Source organism: Haliotis rufescens, unplaced genomic scaffold (assembly GCF_023055435.1).
Source record: "Haliotis rufescens isolate VD_foot unplaced genomic scaffold, xgHalRufe1.0.p SCAF_21, whole genome shotgun sequence".
Taxonomy (NCBI): Eukaryota; Metazoa; Mollusca; class Gastropoda; order Lepetellida; family Haliotidae; genus Haliotis; species Haliotis rufescens.
Genome location: NW_025963902.1, coordinates 938,227 through 957,683, shown reverse-complemented (window position 1 = coordinate 957,683; position 19,457 = coordinate 938,227). Strand labels below are relative to the sequence as shown.

General features: G+C 40.1%; 3 protein-coding genes across 3 annotated transcripts in view; 2 read left to right on the top strand and 1 right to left on the bottom strand.

Annotated features, from left to right (window-relative positions):
- Positions 1 to 2,353, top strand: part of LOC124141655 (eIF-2-alpha kinase activator GCN1-like) — a 79,459-nt gene extending 77,106 nt beyond the window's left edge. Inside the window, exon 51 of the mRNA XM_048401066.1 lies at positions 931 to 2,353. Within this exon, the coding sequence (XP_048257023.1) occupies positions 931 to 1,062 (132 nt within the window). The 3' untranslated portion in view covers positions 1,063 to 2,353. The remainder of the gene's footprint in view (positions 1 to 930) is intronic.
- A 1,837-nt stretch (positions 2,354 to 4,190) lies between these two features.
- Positions 4,191 to 9,040, bottom strand: LOC124141656 (intraflagellar transport protein 20 homolog). Its single transcript, XM_046509696.2, has 4 exons — positions 8,883 to 9,040; positions 6,077 to 6,162; positions 4,914 to 5,017; positions 4,191 to 4,364 (listed from the first exon to the last, which is right to left on the bottom strand). The coding sequence occupies exons 1-4, from the start codon at positions 9,007 to 9,009 to the stop codon at positions 4,283 to 4,285; spliced, it is 399 nt and encodes a 132-aa protein (XP_046365652.1). The 5' UTR covers positions 9,010 to 9,040; the 3' UTR covers positions 4,191 to 4,282.
- A 413-nt stretch (positions 9,041 to 9,453) lies between these two features.
- LOC124141657 (BTB/POZ domain-containing adapter for CUL3-mediated RhoA degradation protein 3-like) lies at positions 9,454 to 14,932 on the top strand. The gene is made up of 5 exons (XM_046509697.2): positions 9,454 to 9,846; positions 10,408 to 10,664; positions 11,014 to 11,066; positions 11,773 to 11,971; positions 12,557 to 14,932. The coding sequence occupies exons 1-5, from the start codon at positions 9,678 to 9,680 to the stop codon at positions 12,743 to 12,745; spliced, it is 867 nt and encodes a 288-aa protein (XP_046365653.1). The 5' UTR covers positions 9,454 to 9,677; the 3' UTR covers positions 12,746 to 14,932.
- The last annotated feature ends 4,525 nt before the right edge of the window (positions 14,933 to 19,457 follow it).

Sequence of the window (19,457 nt, the reverse complement as noted above, 5' to 3'; positions counted from 1 at the left end):
ATAGTTTTAAGGAAAGGAGAAAAATTATGAAATGGCAGAACAATAATGTTGTAATTTGTGTCATCATGGACAGTGAATGACAGTTATATTAATCTCAATAGTGGAGCAGTATCATTTTGCCTTCACTTAGAAGTAGTTCCCTGGACCTCATGCTTGTTTAAAGAGCCAACCAAAATGGGATGTTGTGCGCTCTGCAACTGGCTCATGATACCAATCACTTGTTTGTCTGGTCTGGACTACATGGCACTACAAGTGTAACGATATAGTGATACAGTATTGTATTCCGATACGAGCCCCTGATACAATACATCAACTTACAACCCATCACAATACATTATGCTACAAGTTATATTGGTGTAAAAACCTGTGAATAATAACTGTGATTCACTTGCTGAAAGAATATTAACTTATGAAATAGAAGTATTATTCGGGATATGAATCATATCATACCCATGGTATCTGGATATGTATCGCATCACAAATCTGTCATATCATTACTGTAAAAGTCATAATAGGCGACTAACAGGATCGGGTGGTCAGGCTCGCTGACTTGGTTGATGCATGTCATCAATCCCAATTGCGTGGATTGATGCTCATGATATTAAATTATAATCACTGGATGGTCTGGTCCAGCCTCGATTATTTACAGACCGCCATCATAGCTGGAATATTGCTGAGTGCGGCGTTAAACAACAAACCAACCAACCGACCATATCATTACACTTCTATTAAACAACAAGCAAAACAGTTCTGGAATGTCTGGTCCAGACGTGATATTGTTGACATCACCAAGAACAAAAACATTCCTTTTTAGAACGTATTTGATGGTAGGAGGTGCTTGTGTCAATCTTTGCTGCCATCTTGCGAAAGGTACGTGTTGAAGTTGAGAATCCCTGTCCAGCTCTGTGCACTATAGCATTCCTGTTGCAGAGTGCCCTGAGTTGCTTGGAGGCGGGGATGCAGGACTCCCTGAAGGAAACGGTCAACAAGACGTTGAAGAAACTAGCAGGACAACAGCAACATGGAGGCAAGGAGGACATCGATGACACCTTCCTCACCTAGCACTGCCCACGGACACTGTGACAAACCCATTCCACATCTACCCTCCAGGATCTTACACTGACGCTGATGACACTTCACAGTAGCGGAAGAATCATGGGGAGTTTTAACGTTGTACCATCTTGGAGTGATTCAGAGAACGACTTGAAATGAGCAACACTTTTCTAGCGAGGGGCAGGGAGGATGCCAAGTTACCATATGTTGAAAAGTATTGACTGTAGAGTCACAGAAAGTTGTGACTCTTTCAACAGGGATGACTTGTATACCAGTATGCTGTGAAGGGACTGATGGTGAACATGGGCTGGTTTATGAAGGTTAGGATGTAAGAACGCGAAGTTGTTAAGCATGTTCAAATGCTGAATGTGATTTGTTAAATGGGTAGAATCACACTGCATGTATTTTGGATCAATTGTTTTGTTGTTTACATGTTTGGTTTGTTTTTCTTGTTTCATGGTAAGTAAAAGATTTCACATGAGATTACTATTGAACAGGACGCTATGCTGGACTATATATGTCCTGTTTAAACTGACTCTCACCCAGCTATATTTGTGCTTTAACTTTTAAAGAATACACGGAAACAATGGTCATCAGTTGAGTGGTCACGTGACACGTCACATGACTCGTCACATGACTCAATGCTAGTGTCAGTTCTAAATGATCCTCGTATTGTTGTGACCAGTCACTTGCTTGTACCTTGATTATCATGAAACATATTTTTCATTATGAGACTTAATAAATGAGAGAAGAATTTCTTCCTGAAGACCTTTTTAAGATGTTGCCTTTGCCAGTGCTGGTATGACCCCTCATGTAAATTAAGACAGGGCCATTAGGTTCAACATGTACATTATCAGATGAGATCATCTTTGAGAGGTTGTCAAAAGGTGTTCTCATACTTTGTAATTTGAAAACTTGCAGGGCTATTAATTACTAAGATAAATAACACCTATAGAAAATGGAACTTGACTTATTTCAACTTGGACATGTAAAGATCAATAGCAGCCTACTTAGGAGGATGTATCTACATATACTACTGAATTCTGGCAAGGAGAGATGAGTATGACCAGAATCAGACAGGACATTTTTAACTTGGTTATTGCTACGTGTTTCAACTGCAAGGTGTACACAGAGTGTTGTGTTGAAAGCTGCTATCATCCAAAGTATCAGTTCTACGTGAATGGGAAGACTTGTGTGTGTGACACAGATTTGGTGCCCTGTGAATGTTCAGGCATGGCAGCACCACGTATAATGGTGCTGGAATGTTGAGAAAATGTGTAATTAAATATCTGTATCTTTATGCAAATTGTTGGCTTGTTTGTTAAATCAGGGTACATGTATAGTCAGTCCACCCTCTAGGTCACCAGGGCTCACACCCAGGATCCATTCTCGTGGTTCTTGCAACATCAAATTATCTGCCCTTGATTTTCCATTTGCCAATTTGATTGACTACATTGCTAGGTCTAACGAACCAATCAGAATGCGAGTAACAAACCAGCCTCAATGTTGTCCCATTGATGATGATCGAGATTGTGAGAAATTCAACTTTTAAAAACTGACTGGCACGAAAATGAAAGCCCTAAAAGATGGAAAGGATGTCTCCGTGTCCTTTAATACTGGTGGTGGCTTTGGTTTCCAGGTAATACGAGTTACCTCCCTCACCCTTTCCCTGACCCGTGAAGATCCGGGGTAGAATAGGTCTTCAGCAACCCATGCTTGTCGTAAAAGGTGACTATGCTTGTCGTAAAAGGCGACTAATGGGATCGGGTGGTCTGACCCGGTTGATGCATGTCATCGATCCCAATTGCTTGGATCAATGCTCATGTCAATCACTAGATTGTCCGGTCCAGACTTGATTATTTACAGACCGCCGTCATATAGCTTGAATATTGCTGAATGTGGGGTTATACAACAAACAAACAAACAACAATATCAAGGTGGCCATTCAGTAATCAAGCTTGGGCCAGTCATACCATTGGTCAATATCATGAGCAGATCCACAACAGTATGATGACACACTACCAGCCAGCCTACACAGTAACCACCCTCTGTCAGATGGTCTCCTCTCCCGACCAGGAATCCCCTTAGTGCCATGACCCACTGTTCCCCGAAAATAAGGCTTAAAAAAATAAAAGAATTGGTTCTCAGACAATGACTTGAAAATATTGTGTAGGCGAGCAGTGGTTTTTTTTCACTTGTTCAAACTAGTATGTAACCAAATAAACAGTTGTGAACAATGAACCTGGGAAAGGGCCTCCCTATACATGTATAAACAAGCATACAAACTCCTATTGCCGCCATGACCATAACACTAGATGTGCAGTAAAGCTGTGCGCATGTAAAGGGAAGTAACTGTGTGCTATATTGGATCGCATTGTTTTTAAGTATTTCCATTTTTTTCTTTTAAATGAAATAAAAACAATATGTGTGGCAGACTTTATGATGATGCGGGTGGTGCCTGAGAACCAAGACTACTTTTATATAACCCAAGCAGCCTGTGAGGCGATGGAAGGGTAACTGTCCGATTACCATCTCATCCTACCTGGTACCCATTCACTGCTGGGTAAACAGAGGCATATATCAAACAATGTCTATTGCCTTAGGAGACACCCCAGGACCTCAGTGTGCTTAAGAGCTGAGCGGGCCGAGCAGAGTCACCCATCCAACTACCAACGTTGCCTAACTTCACCCGATTTGTGACTTGTGTGGTGTACATTTAAACATGTGCCAACACAAGTCGCCAGACACATTACCATGGAAATTAACTCTAATGTGACATTGGCATGATTAATATCTCACTATGCTTACAGACCAACTATTTCCAATTCTGGTATTTTGGGATCTTGCGATTTTCTGCTTAAGTAATAGAATATGTTTTTTCCAGTCACAGCTTTCAAGACATACAATTGTTTTTCCCCAACACAGTTCTTTCAGAATATCCAGCATGTCTTGTGAACAATTTTGTATGTGTATAAAATTAGGCAAACTTATTTTTTCTAAGGACATCCAAGCCCCCAGTCCCAGATTGTAATATACAGTCCCTTATCTTCACTACAGCTCCTATGTAGCAGAGTCATGTCAACTGACTCAGGAAAGTCACTCTCAGCTGTTTTAGAAAACATCAAGTACACAAAAACTGATGAAGTAATTTCTTTAATAAATAAATGATGCATCTCTTATGTACAAGGACAGATATGTTTGGACGGACAAGAACTGGGGAACATTAAGGTCACTTCTGGAGAATCAGCTGCTCAATGAACTCAGTCTGTTCTCCCTCGGCTTTCTGCAAGGCGTCATACTGGATCCGTAATCTGGAACAAAACACTTGACATGAGCAGGACGGTAGATGCCGTATCTCCCATGACTATATACTGAAATACTGCTGTGGTGGCTTCAAACCATTTCTTATCTTAGAATACTAATTATTTTCACTCCATGAAAAGTTGTCTTGCTAATTTTGTACTGACAGGTCTTGTATGTGTGGCATGGGCATCTGGTTATCAGAAAGACTGAGCAGGAATGTCAATGTGTTTCTCAGCCAGGTAGACTGATGGTTAAGCTTTCTCCTAAGAACCAGGGTTCCACAAAGTGACTAGTGCTACGACAGTTGATGTCGATGTTAAAGTATGGGAGCTATCATCACCTCAGTGGAACAGAACCAGGCTTGAATCCCCTCACTGTACAATTGGAAAAAAACATTTATTGAAATATTTCCAAGATCTAGATGATGTAATTAGAAGCCTTGGTGAAGCAGCGACTTGAGAGAGCAGACAAGACACAGGAGTACTTTTAATGACTTGAATCTAACTGTCAATTGGCCCACTTCCTCTTTTGGTGCAGTTGTAACCATGGTAACTGACCTCTCCAGCTGCATCTTCCTCTCTGTGATGAGTGCAACCAGCTGCAGCTGCTGAGCTTCTCGTTGCTTAGCGATTGACTTGAGGAGATTCCGGGCACCAATTGCCTGCAACAAAACATGAACAATGTCAGGAATGTAACCTGCATAATCTGTCCTTGCAAACGTGTGAGGAACAGTAAGTTTTGTTTGTTGTTTAATGCCGCATTCAGCAATATTCCAGCTATATGATGGAGGTCTGTAAATAATCAAGTCTGGACCAAACAATCCAGTGATTAATGTCATGCGCATCAATCCACACAATTGAGATACAATGACATGCATCAACCAAGTCAGCGAGTCTGACCACCCCATCCCGTTAGTCGCCTCTTACGACAAGCAGTCGCATTTTACGGCAAGCATGGGTTGCTGAAGACCTTTTCTACCCTGGATCTTGACGGGTCAGAACAATAAGTAGAAAGATCTTGTTAGGATATACTACTACCGGGTATACAGGTAACCACTGATGCATGAGAGTGCCATCAGTCAATGGTGAGGAGAAATAGGGTTTAACTTCGCTTCGAAGGTTATTGCACTGATATAGTGATGTGCGTGTGTGTGTGTGTGTGCATGCTTGTACTAGTCCAGACTTATGCCGATTTTATAGTGCTAGCCAACTGAGATACCATGCTGCAGTTTAATATGAATACCTCATTCAGACACAGTACACTTACGCCAAACATTTCATGTCCTGATGAGTGCCAGACAGGGTAACAACAAGTATCATCTTTTAATGTCTTGGTATGACGCGGCCGGGGATTGAACCCCTGACCTTTCACTCTCCGGGAAGACACGCTACCCACTAGACCACGACATCACTCAATGGAAAGCGACCACTGATTGATGACATGGTGTAGACAGCAGATATAGTAGGAGCAATTGATAACAAGAACTTTGTTTATATACCACAAAGATTCTTCCAACAATACAAAACAGGATTTTGCAAAGAAATTAAATAACTTCATACATCTGAAGTGGAATGACGTGAACACTGTTCAACAAAGGTTGATACATAATAATCATGAAACAAAATGCTGAGAAGTGTGAAAGGATCCACAGCGTAGTGCTTCATGTTTCAGTCCAGGCTTGTACACTGTAATAGAAATGTGATTCCCTGATGCGACATACCTTCATCTTTTCCTTCTCCACTTCGGTGGCAACACCATCCACAACTTCAATGAAGCCGCTTACTATCTTCTGGAAATCCGCAATTTCTAAAAGTAAATATTACGAATTAGTTAAATGAAACAAAAACACTTCCTGTGACACCATACAGGATGGGTGGTTTTAATACTTAGCAGGACACGGTACTAATACACATTTTTGAGAGCATATCCAGGGGCAAAATGGCACAATTTCAGACATATTTTATATTTTTCGGTCCCATGCAAATGTTGATTACAATATCCGAAATAGGCATGAGTGACCTTGCTAAGAAGTTCGAGTTCAACCTGAACAAATAAAGAATATGTGTTGCTTTTGTTAATAGTCCACTCAATTTAACAATCTATAAGACAAAGAGATGTGGCAAGGTATTTTGTAACTAACATTGATTGCAATCACATATTTTTAAAAATTGCAATTATTATTTCAAATATTTATTTCTAAGAAAGAAATCAACACACTGATTAAACTTTCTAATGATGTTCCTGAAGTAAAAATGGTTTTATTTCTTGTTTTACACCACACATGGTGACATGCATAAGCAATACTCAAGCTATAGGATGGTTTCCTGTTAGTAATCTAGTCCGGCTGAGGCAAACTAGGGATTGATATCATGAGCAACATCCCAGGTCAGGTATGATGACATGCAATTGATCAAGTCCAACCAATCCATTTAGTGAACACGTATTTATAACGACAAGTATTGCTTGCCTGGAATCCACACAGGGTGTGTAAAATGGTGAAGTGTCTCAAAGAACCCAAACAATCTGATTGCATTCCTTCACACCACTGAAAGTTTGTCGAAGGTTTACCAAAATGGCAAATGTCCACTGACATAGGGGTCAACACCTTCACATTCTGTGTATCCATAAAACGGTTAAAATGCCAAGTATCATCACTATCATGGGATATCAATGTTTCATTACCGGTACGTTAGATTTTGCACATATCAAATACCATATAACACATCATGTGTCATGATATAGGGTTGCGGCCATAATAAATTCATTGCTAGATTATCATCTGCTTTTTTTCAAAAGTGGAGAGGGAGGCTTTTATTTTTTATTAAAGTCGTCAAGTTGACAACTGGACATCTTGGTATGAACAAAAGATGACTGAAATAATAAAGATAATAAATAAACATTGATTTCAAATTTTGAATAGAGTTTTGTCTTTATTTTATTGAAATATACAAACAGAGAAGTATCATTTCCCATTCTGGGTTGCAACATTTAATCATGACAACTCCGCTGTAATGAAGATCCAATTCAATACTTCAGCTTTAAGTCCAACACACTGACATCAGTACTTTAAAAGCATCCACAACTTGGCATTTGTTGTATCTATTTTCACACTCCCCTTCAAATGTATGGACCCAGAAATGCCACACATTCCCAAACAGAAGAAGTCGGACGTATCAGTGTCGTTTTGCTTGCCCCAGCTTGTACTCGTGCATTTATGAATTTATCCTCAATTGACGTTGACTTGTCAAGTTCCCCACAAGAGCACCATCTTGACAGCAAGCAGATGATAGGCACACAGGCACACACTGAGAGTCGGTTGTGAACCAATTTACGGCATGTCAGAAACATGCATGATGAAATGGCTGTTTGACTGCTGATGTTAAAGTGCTCTGAACATCTCACATGGACAAATAACATGAATCTGTCAGGGGGTTTCGTCGTGAGTCAGACAGGGATGGTAATCGATCAATTAATTTATTATGGGCTAACCCTTTTTTGATTTCATTAATAAGACAATATTATCATTGAATTATGGTTCCAACCATCTTATATTCATTTATAACATGTGTATAAGACAACATTATCATTGAATTATAGGGTTCCAAATATACTTTTCTTTTTCAACGTCCATGTTTATCACGATTTCTTCCACTATAACGAGTGGTATGTCACAGTGGAGCAGTCCATATATCTCATAGGGAAAGAGGACAAAACAGACGTTTTTGAGATTTCATAAAACAACTTTATCACTATGAAATCATCATCATATCATGTACCTACAACTGGTATTATTACTACTAAACATCTCCGACTACAACCAGTGAAGATCCGGGGTAGAATAGGTCTTCAGCAGCACATGCTTGTCGTAAAAGGCGACTATGCTTGTCGTAAGAGGCGACCAATGGGATCGGGTGGTCAGGGTCGCGGACTTGGTTGATGCATGTCATTGATCCCAACTGCGTGGATCAATACTCATGATATGTATCACTGGATTGTCTGGTCCAGACTCGATTATTTACAGGCCAACCTCAAATAGCTGGAATATTGCTGAGTGCGGCTTTAAACAACAAACCAACCAACCAACCGTCTCAACAGCTACTGGGATGAAAGAGCCCATCAGTAATTGTCAATTGAAACACTGTTTTCTTGAAGATGAGTTACGTCAACAGATAAACTTCCGTTGTTCTTGTTCAAATAAAATATTGCTCATACGCAATGACAGTATCTTAATCTAAAATTTTATTTCATATAGTGTAATTCATTGCTTATTACGAAAATACTTTCGATTTGGAGTACGAAATCTCTCATTTCTTGGGGTACGAATTCGTTTGGGTTACGAATTTACATACACCCACGATATATACGCATGTATACATGTTTTACCGTTGATTAATGGGGAAAACAAAGAGACTAACGTGTACCTCAACACTAAATACTGACGATTTGTTGAATGAGAACAGGTTTGTTTACAAATAAATAATTAAAGATATCATGTCATCCACAGAGAAAAATAACCCCCATCTTACTGTCGACAAAGTCTTTGCACTCTTCCTTCAATTCAACAGTTTGTTGTGCGACTTCAGGCTCTAAAACTCTAATCTTATTCAGTTCATCAAAATGAAGTCCAGCCCTTGCAAGTGCTTCGTCCGCCATTTTGCTTATGGAATGTAGCAACGACGTAAACAAAAAGACACTACTCGTACGGAATCGAACATGAATCGAAAATACGTATATACAGTATTATGAATTATACGAAATAAGATACTGGTGTTGTATTGGGAAAATACTATGAAATTACGATTAGTTAATTACAATGAACCATTTACATTTTTGTGATCTATCATAATTTTTATTAAGAGATATGATTCGTTTTAGTTTTCCCCCTTTGAAAAGATATATGCTCAGACCCATTATTTGTAGCCGTACAACGTATCGCAATCTATAAATAGATCTAGACGTGGTGAAGTTGCTGATCCAAACTATCATTAAATTATGTTGAAATCATGTATTTAGTTTCAGTTCTTGGGGTTTATTCATATCTGTGTTAGCAGACAACGGCAATCAGGGTAAATTCGAAACTAACGATATCGGCAAGTATCCGGAAATAGAACAAGTTGACGTCATTTGCAGCCAGTATATATCATGACACTTTCTTTGCCATATCTATATTTAGAAACGCCTATTTAAGTTTGGACTCTTTAGAAAACATTCAGAATTTGTTCATTGCCCGGCGGAACATACGTTTTATGTCATCGTAGACACCGAACAGAACAATTTTCTCCCCAAACATTCGCCCAGTGGACTGGGCTGTTCCTTCTACTATGTCGGGCGACTCCCACAAAACGGTCATCAAAGGGAACACTTCAAAATATGTGAAGTTAAATGTCGGCGGCTCGCTGCACTACACGACGATTGGGACACTAACAAAGCATGACACAATGCTCAGAGCAATGTTTAGTGGACGAATGGAAGTGCTGACGGACTCTGAGGGTAAGCATCTAAGAGCAAATAATTGAACAGACGAAAGTCTGATTATGAGCGTTCAAATTTTATTTTATTTGTATGTTTAGTTTTGAAAGGACCCTTGTCATCGTGGTTCTGTAATCAACATTTGGAGAACCAGTCCTGATGATTGTCTCTGTTACTGAATGTTAAGTATCTATTTATGTCGTTCATGAATGTTTTGGAGGTATGTGTGGCCTTTTCATAAAAGATGCTGCAGTTTGCCATGTAGAGTAGTGCCCCTTAGCGAAAGTCATACTGAGTGGGTTCGAATCCAAGATTTGCCTTGACATTGAACCTTCATCACCTCATTGGTTGTGAGTTTTAAAAAAGGTTGAATCATTTGCTTCTTATAAGGCTTGGGCTTTTACCATGTTTACCCCATCTATTTCAAACAGTGATAAATCAAACTCTTTCTCTAAACACTGCTTTACACAACAGGCAGGCTCTGTGTTATCACTGTATCAGACAGCATAGGAAAATCTTGTAATCCAAGAAGCATTACTTGTGATGTAGAAGAACCCTTTCAAATGTTTCGTTATGTTTCAGGCTGGATCCTTATTGACAGATGTGGGAAGCACTTCGGTACAATCCTTAACTTCCTGCGCGATGGAACCCTTCCACTTCCAGAGAACCGCAGGGAATTGTATGAACTGCTTCAAGAAGCAAAGTATTACCTTGTACAGGATCTCGTTAAGTTAATTGAAGCTGCCCTCAAGAAAAAAGAAGAACTGGAACCGATTTGCAAGGTGCCCCTGATAACATCGACACGAGAAGAACAACAACTGGTGTCATCAACTATGAAGGTACGAGAGTTACAGGGGCGTTAGAATAGCTTTGTGGTTTAAGTATTTTTATAAGTTATATGTGTCAACATTGTTTATCCCACAATGTGTGAAATAGTGTACATGCTTTTGAAACATGTGACAAATTTATCTTTAAGTAAAATATTTTTGCTGTTCTTGCTGTCTTCATGACATACAATGGTATTTCTGGACAGTGGGGTAACCTAGTTGTAAAGCATTCTCTAATCACACTGAAGACCCAGGTTCGATTACACACATCAGTAGAATGTGCAAAATCCAATTTTTGTGTCCCCCCAAATAGAAATAACAGAAACATTATAACTGTGAGTATGTGTTTTTCATTTTTCAGCCAGTTGTGAAACTGATCTGCAACAGACATAACAACAAGTATTCGTACACTAGGTAAGCAATGTGGAACATGTATACAGGATGATGGGGGTTCAGGGAAAGAAGAGGTCCCTAGTTCACTCCGCTTGTAGCCAGACTGAAACCATGCTTTAGCAGGGTTAGAAATGAACTTCCATTTTCACTCGACCACAAAAATGACATGCTACAGTGTTGCTATGTATCAATGGTAAAACCTAATGTTGAATTTTCGTACAACAAAATGTCATTAAACTATTGGCCTCATGGCACTTATACAAAATAATTCTGTCTGGCTAATGGTAAAACTGGTAGCCCACAAGGAAATGTCACCAGTCCTCAATTTTACTGGTTTCAGACCAGTGGACTTATGTTAATTACAAACCCTTTTTGGGCATTGGAAAATGTGGTCTTTTTTATTTGTTTTATCATTTGCAGCAGTGTGGTTTATGCTATCAACCACTGGTTTGCCTGTGATAGACTGTAAATATTTATAGAGCTTAAATATTGCTAACACTGGCACCGGACTACATTCCCCCAGTAATCATAGTAACAAAAATTGTCATTTGTGGAAGTGTAGATCTGTGACTTTTCCAGATCGCAAAAGATAACATTTTCTCTTTAACAAGGGTACAAAATGAAATGTGTTGAAACCTTGTGTTTCCTAATTTCTAATCAGTGTTTTTTCTCCATGGTGTAAATTGAAATGGCAGAATTTGTCATAGATTTGGGCTGTATGTTTCAGCAATTCTGATGACAATTTACTCAAGAACCTAGAGCTGTTTGACAAGTTGTCGCTCCGCTTTAATGGAAGGATCTTCTTCATCAAAGACGTCATCGGCAGCAGCGAGATCTGCTGCTGGTCCTACTATGGACATGGACAGAAGATTGCCGAGGTTTGCTGCACGTCCATCGTGTATGGTACAGACAAGAAACACACAAAGGTATGTCCACTTCATAATTCTAATACCCACATTCATATCAAGCCCCAAAACAAATCAGTAGAGACAGATATAAGGGTCTGTTTTTGTCCCAGGATCTGTTTGATTAAAGAAATGAGCTTACCTATTAGAAAATGTTGTGAAAGTAATCATATCAGAGCTCCAGAAAAGCTATGGGTTAAAATACTTAAAATAGATCACCTTTACCGAAACAATTTTGAGCTTTTTCTGTACAAATACACATTTTGACCCTGTGTATAGCACCCGGATCCAGGTTAGACCAGGTTTCCAGCATGTAAAAGGAATTAAATTGGAAGAAGTTTCTGGCTCGATGACTAGGTTAGGTTTGCATGAACATAGCCCATCAATGTGGGAAATTGCTCATCACGTCAACCACTGTTTATTATTTACAAACCACCATCCTCTAGCTTGAAAATGATGGATAGTCATTCACATTGCCTGTTCATTGGTTCACAGTTGTAACCATGGTAACTAGCAAGAAGCATGATAAGTATTATTTACTCCCTGAGCTATTCCATGCCCTCCCATTGCTGCCAGTCATTCAGCAAGTTGTTGAATGTTTTCCAGGTTGAGTTCCCAGAGGCCAGGATATACGAGGACACGTTGAATGTATTATTGTACGAACACAGAGACAAAGGACCGGATGCTGAACTTCTGCAAGCTACAAGGGGATACACTGTCGGGGGTAACGGTTACCATAGCGACGAGGATATGGATGAAAAGCTGGATTTGGTTGATAAGCTCCGTAGAAAATGAAGTGCCAAGTATTATGACATGTGCTCAAATCACAGGTCAGGAATGTCAATTCCATGGACAGCGAGGGGAGATAACTCAGCACTACATGCATGATATAGTCTAGTGCTGATGTGATATGCAGACAGGTCCACCATGCTTGTCAGATAAACAGCATTCATATTTATACAAGCTGGTATTAACTGCAGGCCTAAGAAAGCACACCAGTGTTATCATATTGATAATGCTGCACTGCTATGCATGTGACCGTACGCTTAATGCCAATATTGTAACTAATTTCAGTATGCTAAATGGGGATAAGAATTTTTTAATATTGGCATTAAGTACTTGTGATAAATTCAGCTGTTTTGAATTATTTATTTGCGGTTTTGTGGTGTCAGGTTGGAAGTTGATCATAATGCTTCAGTACTTGGACAAACTTACTCCGCTTAAGAAACCCATCACTCATCACACATGCTAGGACATTGTGACGTATTGTGATAGCTGTTGAGAAAATAGATACATTTTCGCCATGTCTTACAATATTTGAAACCTTACAAACAGCTGATACCATCTCCATGTGAAATGGAAGCACTATAGCTTTACATAGACACGTGTTACCTGACTGATAAGTTTGACTATGGACATGATGAACTTGATGAACACGGTACTAGTGTTAGGATTTACTGTTAATGGGGTTTATAGTTTTTGCAGAGAATATGATATGTTCAGTGGGAGCTCTTAGGTAATGATAAGTGGTTATTTGTCACGGAAGAATGAGGATTTGCACTCTGCAATCTCTGTACAGAATCATGTGTGCCAGGATGTGCTGGGCATCATAGTTGGAATGCCAGATCCACCCGGACAATAATCCTCCTTGATAATGGTCCTCCCTGATAATTGTCCACCCTGATAATGATCCAGCCTGATATTGATCCTCCTGACAGTGGTCCACCCTGACAATGGTTTGCTAATGATCCACCCTGATAATGATTCTTTTGATAATAGTCCATCCCCATAATGGTCTCCCCTGTCAATGATCATTCTGATATGGTCCACCCTGATAATGGTCCACCCTGATAATGGTCCACCCTTATAATGATCCATGTCTATCCACACCACACTGCAGTTGTAGGTCTCATGACAATAGGAACTGCGTAACTCCTCCCAAATGAAACTGACAGTAGACTAAAGGGGTGTCACGAGACTTTGTGTATTAAGACACTGTGAATGTACACCGGACACTGTGATACCCATTACACCTACCTCTACACTGATTAATGATTGTATTCTCAAGTGATTTTCAAAAGTGATACTTACTAAGTTTTGCAATATTCATGATAACTACACAAGTTAATTAATTTACCATTTTTCACAAAAGAAAATGATAATTGAAGAATATAACATATGTGATACATCGCGTATCATGACTCAAGCATCGCGGTATGTATCGGTACATAAGAAATTGAAACTAGTTATTGACCAGGCTGCAGGCATTATCCACTGGCAGGTTCAGAGGAAGGGGTGCAGTCATTCTCTCTTTAAAAACCCCCTACCCCCAAGTTATTCTTCCACAGATTCCTAATTGCCTAATATGGGGTTGGCATTTGGATATTGCTTTGGCTTTAGATGCAGGATATTTTAGACATCTGAAAATCATTATGCTCTACTGCCCCGGATGAGGGAATGTAAACAGCTAGATTCACAAGACGCTGTTTTTGAAGGTTTTTCCCTGAAGTTAGTATCTCCAGATAGATGGGATCAGTGCTTCCACCACCACGTTTCATCATTACCTTGGTGAATCATTGCATAGCAACCTTTTGTATACAATATTGATGAGGAAAACATGTTCCAGTGAATGTGTAACTTAACGAGCACCACTGTACACTTCTCAAGTCATGTCTTCCAAATTTGTCAAACTCTGTTCATGGAAGTTATTAATGCTTTATCCTGGTGAAATGTCAGTTGTGTCCTCTCAAGAAGATCTCTCCACTGACAATGATGACGTTCTGAATCTGTTGTAAACTTCTGAGAGTTGGCCAAGGGTGAACATGAGAAAGCGTTTGACTGATCACATTGAGGAAGACGCAGTAACTAGCAGCCAAGGCTTGATTTCCTTTTTTTGAGTCAAATAATTGCCAAAGGAAATTGTTCTGTCATAAGAAATAATTTATATTTGTTTGCCATTATGAATAAATTTCTTATGTAAAAGGTGTTTGTTTGTTTGTTTGTTTGTTTGACACTGCTGTTGGTGTTGTTCCTGCTGTATCACCATGGCATGGAAAAATCAAGTCCCACACTCCATGACACAGTCAACCGAGTCTCACCACCTCATCCAAATGTGTCTTACCACAAACCTTAGAGTGATCGGACCTGTTATTCCCCAGTTCCCCACAAGGTGTGTGTTATTCCCAGCCCACATGAAGTTTAGTTTCCCTTTAATTTTCTTGATTAAACTTTGTAAGAAAACCGGATTCATTCATCACACCGCCCTGTTGGAATTCCCATTCGTGACCACCTTTTCTGCGACTGGGTTCCGTGTAAGCGCAAACGGGCATAGCTGAAAGAATTGTCAACTCGTGTTATATACCATATATATTCCATCTTCCCGAGGCAAGAGAGTTAACTGACTTTAAAAGTCCAGTTTCCACCCTGGTCGAACTAGGCTGGAATTCCTGGGCTCGATCGTTGCGCCACCAGTGGCTATTACGAGTTATGTCCTTTCTATGCCTCTCCTATTGACCAATCAGATTCAACCTCTCATATCACTTACATTTGCTTCAAACAAAACGGTGGCGCCCAGTCAAGACGATCTGATCGATAATCAAGACCTATATTGTGATAAAACGAGTCTTACATCGCGAAGTGCATCAAATCACGTGAGCACCTTGATTAAAAACATGAAAAGAATTAGAAAATATCTGTTGACAACGAGTTAGCGGTGCACATGCTTTGCAAATCCTGCAGTCGACCGAAATCTGCTTGACACTTTACGATCCGGATTTCGATTTCGGTGCGCGATTTTGATTGGACTATGCATAGTCTCGTTAGTCCAGCCAAAATGTAACTCCATAATACCAGCCTAGTTCGGCAAGGGTGGAAACTGGACTTTTATAGTCAGTTAACTCACTTGCCTCGGGAAGATGTATATATTCCAGATGCTATTGAAAACAAATCGGGACTTACAGTATTATAAAGTATGACCGAACACATTTACCTGTATCTTGGGTATATTCTAAATGCAAGATATATGGGAAATCTAAAAAAAAAATTCCTGAGGGATTCTTTGACCGAGTGACTTCAAATCATTCGCGCATTCTGATTGGCTTGTCGTATGTTCGCACATTACATTCATCGACCGGGGAACGAGTCTTCTTGCAGGCTGGGACCCGTGAACATCCGGGGTAGAAGAGTGAGTGAGTGAGTGAGTTATTATTTAACGTCACATGGGCAATATTTCAGCCATATCGTGACGAGAACTGACATAAAATACATATATTCGAATGGAATAAATATCTGACACGGGGTAGAAGAGGTGTTCAGCAACCCATGCTTTCTGTAAAAGGCGACTATGCTTGTCGTAAGAGGCGACTAACGGGATGGGGTGGTCAGGCTCGCTGACTTGGTTGATGCATGCCATCGACCCCAAATGCGTGGATCGATGCTCATGATATAAATCACTGGATTGTTTGGTCCAGACTCGATTATGTACACAGACCACCGCCATATAGCTGGAATATTGCTGAGTGCGGCGTTAAACAACAAACAAACAAGCAAACAAATCTTGCAGGTTGGATTCGAATGTTGCCGTGGAGGAGTCGTCGGTAACAGTCCGGGTTTGTTCAAGTATGTTTCCAGTCAGCAAGCACCTGCCCCGCGATGAAGACGAAGTGTAATTCTCCCTAATATTAAAACGAGAGTTGGGGAATCAGCTCGCTTGGCAGAGGAACCATTATAAACGACCAACCCACACAACAACACAAGACCTGAGTGAATAAATAGTCAGTTATTAGACTGCCACAGAATCTTATATACAATCAGTCAATTAGAAATGTTTACAATCAATTATTAGGGAAATTTTACAATCAGTAATAGAAGTACATATATGTGAAGAACATTAGATGAACATGATATAGAATCATTACACAAGATACATACTATATTAGTTAAGATACACATTTCAGGGTACACGACGTAATACAACAGTTTACATATGATTGAATATTGTATACCCGACACACACTAACTAATACACTACCCGGGTGGGAATTCACACAAGATACATTCAGTTCAGCCACAATACATATTCCAAACGGTAATCGATGTCATACAATTAACAGAATTGGCATTATCTATACACAGACGTAGTACAATGGGATACACAGGTACAGAATTGGCATTATCTATACACAGAAGTAGTACAATGGGATACACAGGTACAGAATTGGCATTATCTATACACAGAAGTAGTACAATGGGATACACAGGTACAGAATTGGCATTATCTATACACAGAAGTAGTACAATGGGATACACAGGTACAGAATTGGCATTATCTATACACAGAAGTAGAACAATGGGATACACAGGTACAGAATTGGCATTATCTATACACAGACGTAGTACAATGGGATACACAGGTACAGAATTGGCATTATCTATACACAGTAGTACAATGGGATACACAGGTACAGAATTGGCATTATCTATACACAGAAGTAGTACAATGGGATACACAGGTACAGAATTGGCATTATCTATACACAGACGTAGTACTATGGGATACACAGGTACAGAATTGGCATTATCTATACACAGACGTAGTACAATGGGATACACAGGTACAGAATTGGCATTATCTATACACAGAAGTAGAACAATGGGATACACAGGTACAGAATTGGCATTATCTATACACAGAAGTAGTACAATTGGATACACAGGTACAGAATTGGCATTATCTATACACAGACGTAGTACAATTGGATACACAGGTACAGAATTGGCATTATCTATACACAGACGTAGTACAATGGGATACACAGGTATGACTGTTAGAGTTACCAAACAGACTTGCAGGTATTGCCAAGGGTAATAGCATAAAGTTAAGATTTAACAGTACAATATAGCAACGTTTATTACGCTGTGAATAAACAGTCAGTTTATTAGACAGCCACAGAATGATTTGTGACTATCTGTCGTCCGTATTTATACCTATTCTAGCTACTACAGATAATCTAATTTACTGATTAAAGTTGTTATTGCGAACTTTAGTGGCGCTATCAAGACATACACTCTTCAAAAAAAGAAACGCACAGGTAGTATGTAGTTCATTGAACCTGACTACACAAAACATCCGGTATATAAATTGGATATATGTTATTGGAAAATGGATATTCGATAAACGGTGCGTAAAAACGCAGCCATTGTCGATTTGCAATGTCTGAAACGGCATTGTTTTCACACTTTTCCAAAAATGTCATAGAGGAAAACAGTAATGCAAAATGCACGTGCAAGTTATGGCATTCATAACTCGTGGTAGTGGTTATAAAAAGGCAAGCATAAGCCAATAATTTCATTAATTTGTCATTCAATTGACAACATCTTTCAAGTTCGAAAATGCCGAGACTCAGCGCTGCCGATCGGAATATCGCCATTGGACGTATCCAAAGAGGGGAATCGCAGTCTTCTGTGGCACGCCACTTCAACGTCCACCACAGTACCATTTACCGCCTTTGAGACCGATACACACAGTTCAATTCCACTGCAGACCGACCGACCAAGAGTTACCACCCCTGCACAGGATCGCTACATTCGACTGTTCCTCCTACGTCATCGTTATGCCACAGTTACGGAGACTGCAGGACGCATCCCTGGTTTGAGGAGGATTTCGGACCAGGCTGTCAGCAACCATCTTATTGAGGTTGGAATCCGAACTAGAAGACCAGTTATCGTCCCTGTTTTGCATTTGCAACAGATCCATCGACAGCGACGCTTGCGTTGGTGCCATACCTTACAGCCTTGGAATTTGAGAAACTGGAGACGAGGGTGGTTTAGCGATGAATCACGATTTCTTCTTCACCGGCGAGATGGAAGACAACGTGTTTATCGTCGGCGAAATGAGCGTTTTTCCCCACATTGTATACGTGTATTCGACTATTTCGGTGGCGGTAATGTCATGGTGTGGGGGGCCATATCCTACATCATGAGATCTGACTTGGTTGTGGATCAGGGAAATTTGACAGCAAATCGCTACATGAATCACATTCTTCAACCTCACCTTCTGCCAAACATTGACCACCAGAGGGAGCTGTTTCAACAGGACAACGCTCCATCGCACACAGCTCGTGTCACGGTAGGCTACCTTCATAATGCCAACATCAACGCCTTGCCCTGGCCGTCGAGATCTCCAGATCTCAACCCAATGGAACACCTCTTGGATGAACTCGATCGACGTGTACGTCAACGTCAGAACACGCCGCAGACACTCCAACAACTGGCCAACGCGTTACAAACAGAATGGCGCACAATTCCGCAGGACAGAATTCGTACACTTATCCTCTCAGTGCCGAGGAGATGCAGAGCCGTGATTGCTGCTCGGGGCGGTCACACGAGATACAGAGTTCAGCGCAACCTTGTGGCCTTATGTGACATGATAATAAACAGTTTTCAATGCCTTTGTACGACAACATCTGGCTCCAAAATTTCATATTTGTATCTATGATATTAAATTAAA

Bases quoted from the DNA above. Each gene is read 5' to 3' on its own strand.
- LOC124141657 (XM_046509697.2), top strand. From the start codon at position 9,678: ATGTCGGGCGACTCCCACAAAACGGTCATCAAAGGGAACACTTCAAAA. The intron at 9,847-10,407 runs GTAAGCATCTAA...GTTATGTTTCAG, and splicing joins AGTGCTGACGGACTCTGAGG to GCTGGATCCTTATTGACAGA. The intron at 11,067-11,772 runs GTAAGCAATGTG...TGTATGTTTCAG, and splicing joins AACAAGTATTCGTACACTAG to CAATTCTGATGACAATTTAC.
- LOC124141656 (XM_046509696.2), bottom strand. From the start codon at position 9,009: ATGGCGGACGAAGCACTTGCAAGGGCTGGACTTCATTTTGATGAACTG. The intron at 6,163-8,882 runs GTAAGATGGGGG...ATTTACTTTTAG, and splicing joins GTGCAAAGACTTTGTCGACA to AAATTGCGGATTTCCAGAAG. The intron at 4,365-4,913 runs GTCAGTTACCAT...GTTTTGTTCCAG, and splicing joins AGGAAGATGCAGCTGGAGAG to ATTACGGATCCAGTATGACG.